Here is a 14,732-nt window from a genome sequence, read left to right on the forward strand (position 1 = left end):
AACCCCCCCCCCGTCGCACAGCCCCCTAAACTCCCACTTAAAGCCTGTGCAAGATGTTCTCATTGTCCCAGAATGTAGACTAAATGGAAGCCACCAAGTTTGCTCAGAGTCAGGCTGCCTCGTGCTCCAGCTGCGCTTCTGCTGCAAACCTGCACTAATGGCTGTGGAAGAGGGCTTCCTCCAACCGTCTTGTACTTCTGCTTCTAGGGAGATTTGAGAACGGGGGGCCTGGGGGGACAGGAAAACAAGGTACCCGTCAGACCTCCTACCCTCAGCTTCACTCTGTAGCCAGCAGAGGCAGGCACTTGATCTTGCTGCTGCAGCTATGGGGATAGGACTGGACAACTGATCCAACTGGAAAACACACTTTTTTTGCTAGGCTCATTCTCAAGCAGTGCATTTTGCAACCCAGGCCAAAGTGCAGGTGGTGCATAAGGCAGTTTGATCTGTAACTAACTCTATGAATAGGCATTTGGTTGGGATCTCCTTTTAGACCTGCCTGTTCAGAACATAATTTTAAGTGTTAGATGCTGTGATAAAAATTGGAAAGGCATAGAAAGTTAGCAAGCACTTAAAGGCTGAAGCAAATACAAATGCTGCTTCTGTTGTGCTATTTTATGCACTTTTTGCACAGCCAGTGTCAGCAGTTTTGTCAGCACCAGTGGTCAAAACTGAAGGCAAAACAAGTAGTCCAGCTATGAAAGTATGGACGCAGCCCAGCAATCACTGCTGTTGTGAAGCTTCCTCAGCTTTAAGCAGCATGCATGCCAAGCAGGGAGCACATCCATGTTTAAAGCTGCATTGCAATATATAAACTGAAAAGATGGCTCATGTTTGACTCACTGGAACATGAGATGAAATTGCAGGACTAACAGTTTGCCAAAGGCACCTTCTTTTGTAACTGTGGGGACCCAAGAAACATGAATCTGTAAGTACCATTTGGAGAACTGCATCACAGAACAGGTGCAATATAAAACATCCCAAACAGATTTTTGACTGGCCATTAAACTGTATGAGAAGTACAGCATGAAATAAATAATTTCTGTATTAAAGAACAGGGAGGTGACTAATGATCCCCATTTTAAACAACTAAACAAGCAAAACCTCAGATGTAACAGCAGTCAGCAATTGACACATCCAAGCAAAAATGCTGGCACTAAAACAGAGCTGACCAAGAACTAGTACTGAGGGGAGAACTGAATTTGCTCTTGCTTGCTCAGATGCAGTTTCCAGTTAAATCAATACCAGTTACCCTACTGAGACTGCAAAGTAGAAGTGAACAATTATGTGAACAATTTCTGCTAAACTTAAAACGTAAGTGAATATTCTCTGAATAGCATGATTGAAATTGCTCTGCAGTCTCAAGTCATTAGTAGTTACTAATGTACTAGCAATGTTTATAAAGCTTATAATCACTTGTCATTTATCAGTCTCCTCAGTAATCTATAATTTTGCAGGTGTAATAGTATTTCGGTCAACTGAACTACAGCCAGACATGATTTAAGCACAGAACACTCGAAGTTTTATTCCAGTTTCACTTCTGTTGAATGTGAACTTGATGCAGTTGATATTAGAAGTCAGCAAGAATCTTCAGGAGCTTGGTCTTACGTTTTCAAACTACATGAATTAATGTGAATCAAAAGTCATCTTTTTTCAACTGGTCCTGTCTTAATGATTACACTGGGCCAAGTTTTCCGATTCCACTGAAAAAGAGCATGAATTTTAATTAATTGCTAAGAGGAAAAGTAGGGCCAATGTACCTGCTCTAGGTTATCTTTATTGGCTAAACTGATTCTGTAACTTGATGTCATTTTAATGCACACTATGGTTGCTTAATTAAAATGTTAGAAACAAAATCAGGGATTCACAAACTATGGCATTTTATTTCAGAGGCCTTTGCTTACATTTGTACAATATATTACATAATTCTCCATTTTCTGCAGAACCTAATATATATTTTATAGCTTTTTTCTATAAGCTTTTCCTTCAATGTTTGTCAACAAATTTTTTACAGTCCTGTACAATTCTGAATACTTTGAAACCATTTTCAATAAAATCAGTTAACCGTAAGCACACACTATGAAGACTGAAAATGCTTTTCTTAGAAAAGTCAAATGTAAAGGATTCTGACACTAGCATCTACAAACAAAATGCTCTGAATTCTTACATGTTGTATTGCCAGAAAACAAAGAAAAACATGCCAGCCCCTATTTCCCCAGGCAAAAGAAGTACACAGAACTACAATTAAAACAGTAAAACAATCTGTACAATAAAGTACTGTGTATTAACAGTGCCAGGTATTAAATAGCTTGAATGAACACTTCCGCAATATACAAATGTCTTACAAAGGTATATAATTAACAGGAGAGAGCTTGGGATCCATACAACATAAAATCAGTACAAGTGAAAACAGTTTGAAGTTGGTTTTGGAATTTGTACAAGGCATTTAAAAAATTAAATGTCTACCATTCAGCTAGCTATTCATTTTAAAAACAACTACCCTTTTGTGGCAGTGTTCATATCAGCAACCACAAATTATAACTTCACACCTTACTCTGTCTTGAAGTCCTGTCTTTGAAGCTCGTAATAAAATAAGCATTACAAATGAAATATTTGTTGCTTTAAGGGAAAAGAAACATTTACAAGAGAACACAAAAATATAACTGTTATAATCCATTATGAATAAATATACACTTTAAACTGGCTAAATACAATCTTTATACATTAAGATTTAATACAGTTAGCCATTTTCTTTCTTTTTCATAATGTATTTTTATCAAAATTAAAAAAAAAATACTGTTTTATAGAAAAATGGCAAAGTACAGTAGTTTCATTCCAATTAATGGGTTCTTAAAACCCAGAGTAACCTATTTAAGCCTAATTCAAACCTGTAAACATTAGTCAGTCTTTTTTATTATTGTGTTTTTGTTTGTTTGTTTTAAAGGAATCTTCATATTTGGTTATGAGGACTGATGTCAAACATCCTACTAATTTCAGGTTTCTAATTGAACACATGTGCTTGACATATACAGTTAAAGCCACTGTAAGGTGACTTAGCAGTTAAAAAACAATTAGCTTGTACAAATGAAAATAGGTTCAATATTTGTCATAAATAAATGGAAAAATATCAAATGTTCCAGCTTTAACAAAATATGAGGGAATAGAGTAAGCCTGATCACATTTCTTTAGATCAACTCAACAACTATATGCTTATTATCCTGTCTCTACAGGCAGTGAACAGCCTCCATTTGCCAGCCACAGTGGAAGGCCTTCGAGTCACTAGACTTACAATTCCCAGACAAGTTGGAAACAATTATTGCTTGAGGAAAAGCAGTTTGTTGTACTTTTTCTTCATAAAAGTGCACTTAAGTGCAAAGTTAGCTTGTCAAGAAACAACTTTAAATACAAAATAGTGCTTGTCTGAATTTTGTGCCACTGTGCAGTATAAAAAAAAAAAGAAAAAAAAAAGAGAAAAAAAAAAAAGAAAAAAGAGTGGCCCTCAGCAGCCATTAAGTGCAAAGTGCTTTGGCAAGTCCTGCTGTCACCTGCACTCAACTGACATTCCATTCTGTGATGAACTTGACATAGATGGTTCTGCTAAAGTTAACATAACTGCAGCTGTAATGGAACTAGAAGAAGGTGATGAGGAGGAAGATGATGTAGTAGCAGCACCTGCACAGGAAAACACAGGTCATAAAGATTTACAAATTAAGCAATAAAAATGTTTTCCTATTCAACAACAAATTTTGGTATATACTGAATCCAGCAACTAAAACATAGTAACTAAAAAGAAAAAACAATAACCTCTATTCCCTACTTTTTGTGGGAAATACTCTGAGACAGGGCTTTGGCTATGTGCAAGACAGCACAGCATTGCCCCTTCCAGCTTTGGTTCACTATCCAAGGCAGACACCAGACTTCCTTCCTGACCCACCAGCAGAGTCACCTGTTCCATTTCTTTCCTGTGGCAATCCACAAGGGTAGAACCTTATTCCAGCACTAAATCTTCCTGTACACCCTGTTCTGGCAACCATGAAGCAACTGCAGTTATTGTGTGATGGTTGCAGCCACAAAAATCTTACTACAGGTGGCATTTCAGTCTTTCTTCTTACAACCAGTGAACTCTTACATGTGCACATGAAGAAGACAAGGAAAAAAATAATCCTTTTAATGCTCCTAAGAGGCAGCATACTAGAACATTCCCTACAGCAACAGCTGAAGCAGCTTCAGGGGAATCATGGAACCACAGAATGAACTGGGTTGGAAGGCACCTCTAGAGGTCTCCTTGTCCAACTCCACTGCAGTAAGCAGAGATAGCCCCAACTTGTTCAGATTGCTCAGAGCCCCATCAAGCCTGACCTTACATGCTTCCAGGGGTGGAGCCTCTACCACCTCCCTGCCAGCATTCTGTCACCCTTATAGTAAAGGTCTTGTTCCTAATGTCCAATCTAAATCTACCCTGCTCTAGTTTAAAACCATTACCCCTATACCTTGTCCTGTTCTTACATGCCCTTGTAAAATCTGTCTCCAGCTTTCCTGTAGGCCCCCTTCAGGTACTACACAGTCTAACCAGAAGCATGAGAGATTAAATGTATGGTCTCATTTAAACTCAAAATAAATCACTTCATTCTAAGGGGAATGCACTAATTAGATACAGAATCAATACTATAGTAAATTATTGTGTATCAAAGAAAAGCTATAAAGGACTAATAACCTTAGACACTATTTTCACTGCTTAATTTTTCTGTACAAAGTAGTTCTGCCTAGACAGCATTAAACAAACTGTGTGCCTTTTTAATGTTTCTCTCCCAATATCTGAACTGTACCTTCTAAAGTTTACAATAAAGCTGTTGTCTTTAACAAACAAACTCATGCTCCTAATGGCACATACTTCCTCCCAGATTATCCACGCCTTGGTTAGCATCTTAATAACATGCATGCAAATCTATCCCTCTAGGAGCAGGATTTAGTTCCCAGCACTTACTTTCCCGCTCTTTCTTCTTTAAGCGCTTTCTTCTTCGGTCAATGGAAGCCACCTCAGATTTCAAGGACAGGTAATGTTTCCTGATTTCCTGCAGTTTTTCTTGGAGGACTGTTATGCGCTCAGCGCTTGTCAGATTTTCCAAGTCGGCTGCAAATTAAACAATCCCTGTTAATGATTGCATTGTAACATTTCCCAAATGTGAAGTGGGAAGTACTCAGATCTTAGTGATGTGCTTTGAGATAGCAGACAGGAAAGCCAAGAAACACAGTAAGAGCAGCTGCTGTTTACTATCAGAAGGTTTGCTCATTTGTTGGGTTTTATGGGTTTATTTTGGGGTTTTTTGTTTGGTTGTTTTTTGGTTTTTCTTTGTTTATTTTTAAAAGCTACCACCACAGTTTGTTCAGGAAGTGGGAGGAAGAAAACACATACAGTCCCCAACCAAACAAAAAAGACAAATGGTGAACACAGGGGCTAAAAGTAGCTTTAAGCCTGCTGTTTTGAGTACTTATTAGAGCTCAGCAAGAAGGTCAGTCCTGTCTGACTTGTATTGGTTGTTACAAAAGCAGCAGGTAATAGGAATTTGAATAGCTGTGTGGTGGTTCTAATGGAGTCCATAGCATACAGGCCATAACATATAACTAAAGAGGACCTCCTCTCTGGCATTCTGATGGACAGGAGCTGCTCCTCTAGCTGTATCTAGCTGGGAGCTCTCCACACCATGGCTGTGAGGGGCACAAGCAGGAGGAACAATTTCCATTCATTCCCCTTCAGTCACAGGTAAGCCACCCTGGAAACACACTATTTGAAGACATTTAAGAATCATTTAAGCTGCTGTGGGGTATAGAACATCCACAACCACCTATAAGGAAGCCAGCACCAATGGGACAAAAGCCAGAACTACATTAGGCTGTGGGAAAATGAGGAAAACTCAAAGACACTACAAGTGTCTTAGGTGCTTGAAACAGCAGGAAATGTGTTAAACAGCACTCAAAAATCCAAATTCTGCCAAGTAAATTTAGCACGTGCAATGTTGCCAAGGTAGAAAGAAAGGAAGGGGCAAAAGCTCTTTAAATGCATTGCAGAGGAAATCTGCCCAATGAATCTCAGCAGACCAGTAAGTGAGAACAAATATCTATTGTATTACACAGTCCTGAAAAGCAGCAGAAAGTAACTTGACTGTGCAGAAGTAGTAGGAGAAAAACTCTTTTAAATCAGAGTTACACTTGGGATTCAGGACTGGAGGCAGAGTCAGATTCCCTGACTGCAGAAACAGCTGGCTAAGTGGAGAATTCCCTGAGCATGCTGCTGGCAGAAATAAAAACAAGGGGGTGAAAATTCAGCAGATGTGTCTGCACAGTGTGCTGTGCCAGCTATTTCCTGGTCTCACTTCAGGTGAGCAACAGCAGCCTGGGACAGAACACAGAAAAACGCAAAGCATGATGTTCTGAGAGCTTGAGAAACTTGGCATACACTAAGGTCATCTGTGAATACTGGGTGAGATACTATGGATTACTTTAAGAAGTAATTTAAATCAGTCACTGCACACAGTTTCAGTTTCAATCTGACCTTTAAAAGCAAAGGAAAGCAACTCATGCAATGCTATGCATCCATGGTTGGTACTAACAATTTATTGCTGATCAGACAAATATACAGATGCTGCAAGAGAGAGGGCTAAAACCAGCACATTTTTTGTTTTAAATAATTATTTCAATAATTTGTTTATTATATTGAGGAACCAGCTAATACTTTCTCTTATTTCTTCCCAATGCAAACAATGCTGCAATACAGGAGAGGCAATTAAGAAGTTGCATTAAAGTTGAGGTAACTGTTTTACAGGTAGACAAATGCATAATCCTTTCAAACATACTGGAGGTTATTATTATTAGAAATAGAAAACCTGTCCTGGCTCACTACAAGAAAATGGGAGGAAAAAAGTCGACACAGAATGGCAAGAACAGCAGGTCAGTTGAGGAGCCATATCTAAACAACAGTATTGGAAGAATGTGATATAAGCAGCTTCCTGCACTGCAACTGTGAAACCAAATTCTTTTGCAGCAGTAGTTTTCTGATTAGCATGCTGTGTGTGTTTGTAGCTGTTCATTTGCTGAGGTGGTGTTGTTTTAGTTTGTTTTTTTAATTAATCAGGATTTATCACAAAACAAAGCAAACTGAGGATGGAATAATTGTAGGGGGGAAACCCAAAATACACAATATTCAAAAAGCCTTCTTACACTCTGCCACACGACCATAGTGGGTTTGTTCTGAAGTACATACTTACACATTTGAAAACTCCATTTGTAAACTTTGGGCAAACGATTATTCGGTTCTTTGAGATCAGACTCCTTCTCTCCATTTTTCCCACATTTTCCTGGGGACTGTGTTCTTGTAAGTGATTTGGTTTGGTGAGATTTCATGCTAGTAGAAACAGATTTTGTTGACTGAGACTTGGACACACTTTCACCAGCAGATAGTTCTTCACTGTCACTGCTGTTTGCTGAAGAAACAAGAAGATACATGTTTTCAAAACAAAGCAACCTTCCTGCCCAAGCCAAACATAGCAGAAGCTACCCCTGCGCCAATTTTCATTTAACAGGAGTTTATTTGACCAAAATCCTTTTGCTCTAAAACGGTATCATCCATCCTGGTATAGAAGCTTGACACACGGCTGTTTACATCACTAGTGCCTAAAGAATGGACCACAAAACCAGTATGTAATTTCCCCCCCCCAATTCTATCAGGCTGTGAAAGTGAAAGCTTGCACTAGAAACATCATCCAGTTTGTTGCTTTGCAGGTAGATTCATAGCCATTACGTGGGCCTACAGGAATCAAAATCCACGGAATAATTCAACAGAAGTCTAGTGAAGCACTGGGATAAAACCCTTAGAGAAGCTGCAGAATCTCCATCACTAGAATATTTGAAAATATATTCAATTAATATTAAACAAGAGAAATTTATGGCTCAATTGCACCTGGTCTAAGTCTTGGTAAAATGAACCCTGAAAGTCTTTTCATTCTGTTTTTTATCATTTGGTGACCTACACTGAAGAAGCCAAACACATGGTACAAAAGAAGTCAGCATGCTGTAGCACTGCTGATGTCTGCAAGAACAGCAGCTGCTACTAAAGCAACTTTAACTGGTGTATCTGAATTCTGAAAAAAAGCATTTTTTGCTCACAACTGACTCCACATTTTACCTATTTATTGCCCTCATTACATACAGCAGTGTCGGAAATCTAACAGATTACATAAACACCAAAGACTGTACTTGGCACAAGAAACAATTCTAACTTTGAAATGCTTGCAACCTGATGAAGAAATGGATTAAGAAAAAGGGATAAATTCACCAACTCAAAAGGAGCAAGAGCAAAGCTAAAAATGGTTTATAATTAGTTCTGCAAATTCAGTTTGTTTTGTTACATTTGTTCCTGGGGTGAGGAAAGGAGCAAGGATTACAGAGGGAGGAAATTAGTGAAATGAAAAGAAAAAGGATGAGAGAATGTGAAAAGGAGATCAATGAACATGAAGGGCAGGTGGGTTGAGAGCAACCACCTGTTCAGACCACAAAGTACAGATTTTTTGTAAAAGCTGTTAAAAGAAAATGAAAGGCAGATGGAGGGAATAGAAAGAGAGAGAAGAAAAGGCAAAGCATTTAACTTGCTTTAACTGTGTTTTTTTGCAGCTATCCTTCTCGCTTCACTCTCAAGCTTACTGCTCCCTGGTATTTTTTGAGAGTGAGATAAGGCAGTAATTGATCTTGCGGTCTCCTGAACACGTGCATATGTCTCTCTAACACACACACACCCCCCTTCTGCTTTTATTAAGCTTCTCTTCCCCAGTACCATGGTTTCTATTCCAATTAACTTTTAAAACTACAATAAAAAGCTGCATTATTTACTGGACATGTACCAGATGATACAGGAAGAAAAGCGCACCAATGTTCTTCTGGAATTACTTTTGTATTTTGTACTGGAAGGCACAGTAACCCCTAAAATCTTCTCTTGCAAAAATACAATTCCATCCAGTTCCCCTCTAAAACATGCAGTTATCATGCCACAGAGGTTCCTGTCCAAATTCTACCAATTCTTCTGTCTTTTTATTCTTCCTAAATTACACGATATTAAGGAACTTAGAAATAGGCCTAGAAATAACATATGACATTTAAAAACATTTCACCATGCAGCAAGAGTAGTTTCTTCATTTAAACAGTATTAAGAATTCCTGAGGAAAACACTGTCCTAACTAATTTTTATTTCCATACTCATCTCATAGCATTCGCACATTTCATTTCACACTGAACTTCTGTACATACCAGTTTTACTCTTCTTTTTGTTGTTCACAGATGTCTTGTGGCTTCTCTTCTGCTTTTTTGAGGAGCTGCCTCCTCCCTGAGCATCTTTAAGTCTTTTTTGGCCTGTACAGACTATAATTGGAGGGGGGGGAGGGAACAAAAAGAAGAAAATAAAAATAAAAGAAACATGAAGAAAGAAAAATAAATGAATACTTAGATTTTTCTCAAAGTTAAAAAAAATAATTCTCAAAATTAAGTTTGTAGACCACGATGCAGCTGTTTCTGTTTATTGTTACTACAGCTCAGCTTTTTACTTATATTGACAAGAGAAGGTGAAGGAAGATGGAAGGCAGACAAAGTTTATTACAGCACACATGTAAGGGTATTGCAAGTGCCTGTCCTGTATGCATCATAAGAATCTCTCTTGAACCGCATGGATTTTTATTTTTTTAACACTATGAGTTAAATACATTTATTTGGAAAACTTAGCAAAAACTACTAGAAGTGAAAAATATTCAAAGCAGCCTGTCATACTTGGAAGCTCTGAGGAAAAAACCTGAAACTAACACTTGCAATAAGCAATTCTACTAATGCAAGTATCTAAGATTTTTTTATTATGTATATAATGCTAAAAAACAAGGCAACAAAAAATGAGGGCAAACAAAAAACCCGAAAGTCTACTGGTATTTGAGACTACAAAGGGGAAAAGCAGAGTAAGAAGATAAAAGAACACCTGTTAAGAGAGCAGATTTAAGAGTGGTTCAAATGTTCGACAGCCACCTGGCTTACAGATTAAAATTGACTCCTGTAACTAAACCACTGAAATTGAGAAACCAAATTTTCTAAAATTGGAAAAGTTAAAGTCTAATGCATGTAAAAGAAATATTGTGCAATAGTATGTTACTTTTTTCACATGGCAATGATTTCTTTTAAATTAAAACCAAAATCAAATTAAGTTTTAAACCTATACATCTATAACTAAAAAAGCAACACAGGCATATTTATCAAGGGCAACACATTCACCTTTGTCAAACTCCCTCCTTTGTTTAAGGAAACACATTTTGTTGCATTCTTTCAAAAGACCAATTTGAATGGGGTGAAGTTGACACACCTTAAGGGCATTTTGAGAAAAATACAGTTAATTATTAACTGAAATCTGTTGAGATAAGAAACTACCTCTGTCATCTCAGATTATATTCAGACATGTATGGTTTTCCTTTATATTAATAATTTTAAAGACACTTGAAAAGTGGAAGTAGCTGTATTTTTGATAGACCTGTGAAAGAGCTAGTGACTTTCACAGAAAAACTTTTAGATGCAGCCTTGCAAACAGTTAAAAAGCAGGCAGCACTACACAGACATCACTTGCTCAAGTGCTGGCATTGTTTATTATCCCCTATTTCCTAGTGATCTCAGGACAGGAACTTCAATCTGCAAAATCACACCTGAAAGCAAAACACAGCTGATGAGGTCAATGTTTGTTGTCAGCTGGACTTATTTTCTTTAAAGCACCACCTTCATAAGATACAAGTGTCAAATGGTTGTCTGTGTATGCAATAATTGGTGCTTTCTACCTTCAAAAAAAAAGAGCTTACAGAGAATCAAAATTTTGGGTAAGAAACAGTATCTTCTACTTGTAAGCAAGGTATTCAAAATGTATCCATCTTGCTACAATCAAGATTTCTTAAACCATGTATTCCAGTTCACTCTTACTCATTGAAACCACCACAATTCCTAATGAAAGGCCAAGAAACTATCTGGCAGATTATATTTTCATTGCTAGATGTTTATGTCATTTCCACACATTTGAAGTAGACAGCAGGCTACTGCCTCCTCCAACAACTAACCTTCCAGCAGTGTAACCCTAACAGAATGCAAATACATTAGCAATGCTAAAATGACAGCTGGTTAAATTGAAGACAGCTTTTACCCTGTCCTTTACCTTTTTCAGTATGCTCTGGCTCTGGTTGATTACTACTACTGGAGCTGATGCTGGCATCAAAACCTGTTGGAGAAATATTTCCCTCAGATTGGAGGTCTTGCAGCTCCCCTGCAACACTGTCCACCTCTATTGTGCTATCAGTTTCACTTTTAATGCTTCGTATCTCTTCTTGATTTGGTGGCAGGGTCTCAGAGACAGTGACACTGGACTGATGTCTACTGGACTCCGTTACAGTCACAGATGAAGGTGATTCAGGAGTTGTAGGAGGAGTATTTAGCACTGAATTACTGCCACTGCTTGGAAATTCAACTTTCTTTTCACCTGCTTCAGTCGGCTTCTCCTCAACAGGTTTAATGTCCACACTAGCTGGCAAAGATTTTTCAAGTTCAGACCCAGGCAAGGAAATGTCATCTTCTGCAAGAGGCTGAAGATGCTCCTCTGCTGCAGCATCCTCAGGAGCAGCATGTGGAGGGGAGGCAGCAGCTTCAGTGTCAGAGTCCGAAAACAGCTCCTTCAGCGTTTTCTTCGGCCATTGTCCCTGAATACTTGACCAGACATCTTTTCGATCCTTCATTCTGGTGTTCTGAAGTCTTTCATCAGAGTTATTTAGAAGCTTTATTCTTTTCTCTCCCACTTCAGAAAACCCTGAGTAGAAAGCGCTTGTCCGTAAAGACTTTCTCTTCTCCTCCAGTCCATTATACTTTTTAGTTGAAGTGATTTTCAGTTTAGATTTTTCTTCCTCATCTTCATCTGATGAACTGTTACTGCTGTTTCCTAAACTAAGGGAGTCTTTGTTTTTGGACTTCTCATCCTTTCTGTTAGGTGACACAGTCTTTAAAGAGTCCTCTGCAACACAGTATCTTCGCTTACCACGCTTTACCTGTGGTTTTGCTGTTTTATCCACTACCTCCTTTTTTACATCCTTTCTTTTCTTTGTGGCTTCGTCTTCTCCATCGGAATCAGTATCTTCAGATAACTCTTCCAACTCTTTTCTCAATCTTTCAGGAGACTTGGATCCAGACTTGTGGACTCCTACATCTGTCAGAGGTTTAGTTTCTTCTGGAAGGGTTGAATTACTCTGTTGTTCTTTTAGACAGAGCTCATTTTTATCCTGGCTTACAGGTTCATGTTGAGATTCTTCTTTGCCATCAGCATGTACGTTCAGGGCACTTTGGTCATCTTCCTGCTCACTATCATCAGAACTTTCAGAAGCTAATTAAAAATAAATAAGTAAAATAATAAATTTAAAAAAACCAAACACCAAAGCAAAATAAGAAAGGTTTGTCTTGATTCTGTTTACAAAGAATTCTTAAAAAAACCAAAACCAAACAAACCAAAAAAACCACAACAAAACAACTAAAGAAAAGATATGAACACACACAGATTTTAAATGGTACCTCCTGAAGACTTTAAACATGTATTTCCTGTTCTAGCAGAAAATATAATGGCTAGATTAGGAACTAGAAAAATTCTGTATTACATAGTACATCTCCAGGAATTTCTGAAGAGGCAGAGAAAGCACAAAGTGCATCAGTCCATAAAACACAAGCTTCTGCATAATTAACCACAACAGAAATTGAAAGATGTGCTTAACAGAAAAACTAAATATACCTTATGGATCACAAATACTACCACTATCTCCCCTCTTTCCAAAGCCCAGAACAAAGACAGTATTTTCCCTGGAGAATCCACAGTCTAAATGGAAAGAACTACAACAGACATTGGATAATCTCTAACAAACCAACCTGATATCCTGGAAAAGTGAAAACAACAATGAAACACTTACAGAAACATGAACAATAAGAATGTAAGACAACAGTAAGAAAACTCAGGGTCAGGACTGAGAAAAGAACAAAGATATAATGAAGGAATGAACAACAAGGCCATTAAATGGCAAGAGATATGGATACAGGGTGGAACAATGAGAACTGGCTCAAATATATGAGTAACTCCTCGATATACAACTCTTCTATTTTTATTGGCATAGCTAGGTAAACTCTTTGCACCCTCATTCTCAATTCCTAACTAAAACTCACCATCTCTTCAAAGATAATACAACCAATGACAGAAGAAGAACAATGCTGTCAACAAAATTCACTAAGTTGACAGAAGCTGAATTAACCCTTTCAGTGTTGTTTGCATTTTTAAAAATTAAATATTTATGGCATGCATTTTGGCCTCTAGTTCCAAGAATTCAAAACACTTAAAAAATCACTCAAAAGTCACTTAAAATTCAGAGCAAGCTTTACTAAATCAATTTTTACCAGACACACAAAAAATAAATAATGGGAATCCTAGGTCTTAAAAGTTAAGTAAATGAAAAATCTAGAAATAACAGAAGAAGCACAAATGGTTTGCTGTGTATCAAACAAGCACCACCACCAAAAAAACAAAAAAGAATGGAAAACAACAGATGCCATTCTTAAACCTGCCAATATACACCAAGTCTACAATACTTGTTTTCAGAAACTGTGAATATTGCTTTAGTTTGAGGGCTATTTCTGAATATGATGTTACAATTAACCATAAAGAGAATTAGAAAGAGATTAAGTACAATACCTTGTAGCCCATTAATGACAGAAGTAATTTCTATTGATTTAACTGGAGTTTGTTCAGTGTTTTTGGCCTCAGTGCTGTCAAGTTTGGACCCAGTCTCTGGTGATGTGCTGGTGTGAAAGGGTGGTTTTGACAAACGTCGCAATTTACAGTTTTTAGGAGAGTATTTTTCTTCCTTCTCTTTGTCAGTTTTATTCTATGTGAAAAAATAAAAAATAAAAAAAAAAAGGATTGGAAACTCACCTCATTTAAACACACACCTTAACATAATTATAACTAAGCAATGCTTATAGTTGTCTTAAATATCCAACCTGCAAAGGAAAACTTTATTTTTTTGATCTCTTTTTAAAAGCTGACAAATACCTTTTGACCTCCCATGCCAAGATATTTATACCAAAGAGGAGTCTGTCGGCAGTGAAACAAATGGGAAAGCAAACACAGCCAGTCCTCTAGGAGCAGTGGCACTGCAGGTTGCCAAGTTCAGCAGAGGCAAGGTAGGACTATGTCACAATGAGCTGTAGGAACACAAAGGTTCCAGACTTGCCATGGTGCTGGGTGGGGATGAGGATGGTATTGGGAATGCTGACACCTGTGGCAGAAGGAAAAGCATCCTTGCATACCACTGCCCAAGGAATGTACCATAAGCCTAAATAACAATTTAAAAATAATTAATTTGGAAAGAAAAGCTATGAAATCAAAGGATAATCACATACACATGGCCTACCCATTGATTTGCTCTCCAGAATCAGCAGAGAGCTCCCAAATTTTGTCCCTGTGAGCAGGCTCCCACCACTGATAACAAAAATGGATTCTTCTTGTTTGTTTTCTATATTTTTTTTAATTTCATTAAAAAAAAAATACAGAAAAGAAGGAAATAGAAGCTTCTCCTCCCCACCCTGAAGTGAAACAAACAAAATATTGATGAAAAAAAAGTTAGTTTTTAATAGGCTAGGAAGTCACT

At 37.7% G+C, this 14,732-nt stretch overlaps 1 protein-coding gene across 3 annotated transcripts in view; it reads right to left on the reverse strand.

The window, feature by feature from the left end:
• Positions 1 to 1,856: 1,856 nt before the first annotated feature.
• The window catches only part of ARID4B (AT-rich interaction domain 4B), an 85,202-nt gene continuing 72,326 nt past the window's right edge, over positions 1,857 to 14,732 (reverse strand). For all 3 annotated transcript variants that reach the window (XM_068154695.1, XM_068154685.1, XM_068154676.1), the window contains 6 exons: positions 13,775 to 13,967; positions 11,216 to 12,427; positions 9,295 to 9,405; positions 7,263 to 7,478; positions 4,985 to 5,131; positions 1,857 to 3,672 (listed from right to left, as the gene is read on the reverse strand). In XM_068154695.1, coding sequence (XP_068010796.1) covers positions 3,542 to 3,672; positions 4,985 to 5,131; positions 7,263 to 7,478; positions 9,295 to 9,405; positions 11,216 to 12,427; positions 13,775 to 13,967 — 2,010 coding nt within the window. In that variant the 3' untranslated portion in view covers positions 1,857 to 3,541. The remainder of the gene's footprint in view (positions 3,673 to 4,984; positions 5,132 to 7,262; positions 7,479 to 9,294; positions 9,406 to 11,215; positions 12,428 to 13,774; positions 13,968 to 14,732) is intronic.

This window comes from Melanerpes formicivorus, unplaced genomic scaffold (assembly GCF_026170545.1).
Source record: "Melanerpes formicivorus ecotype bairdi unplaced genomic scaffold, bMelFor1.0.p_v2 SCAF_2, whole genome shotgun sequence".
NCBI lineage: Eukaryota > Metazoa > Chordata > Aves > Piciformes > Picidae > Melanerpes > Melanerpes formicivorus.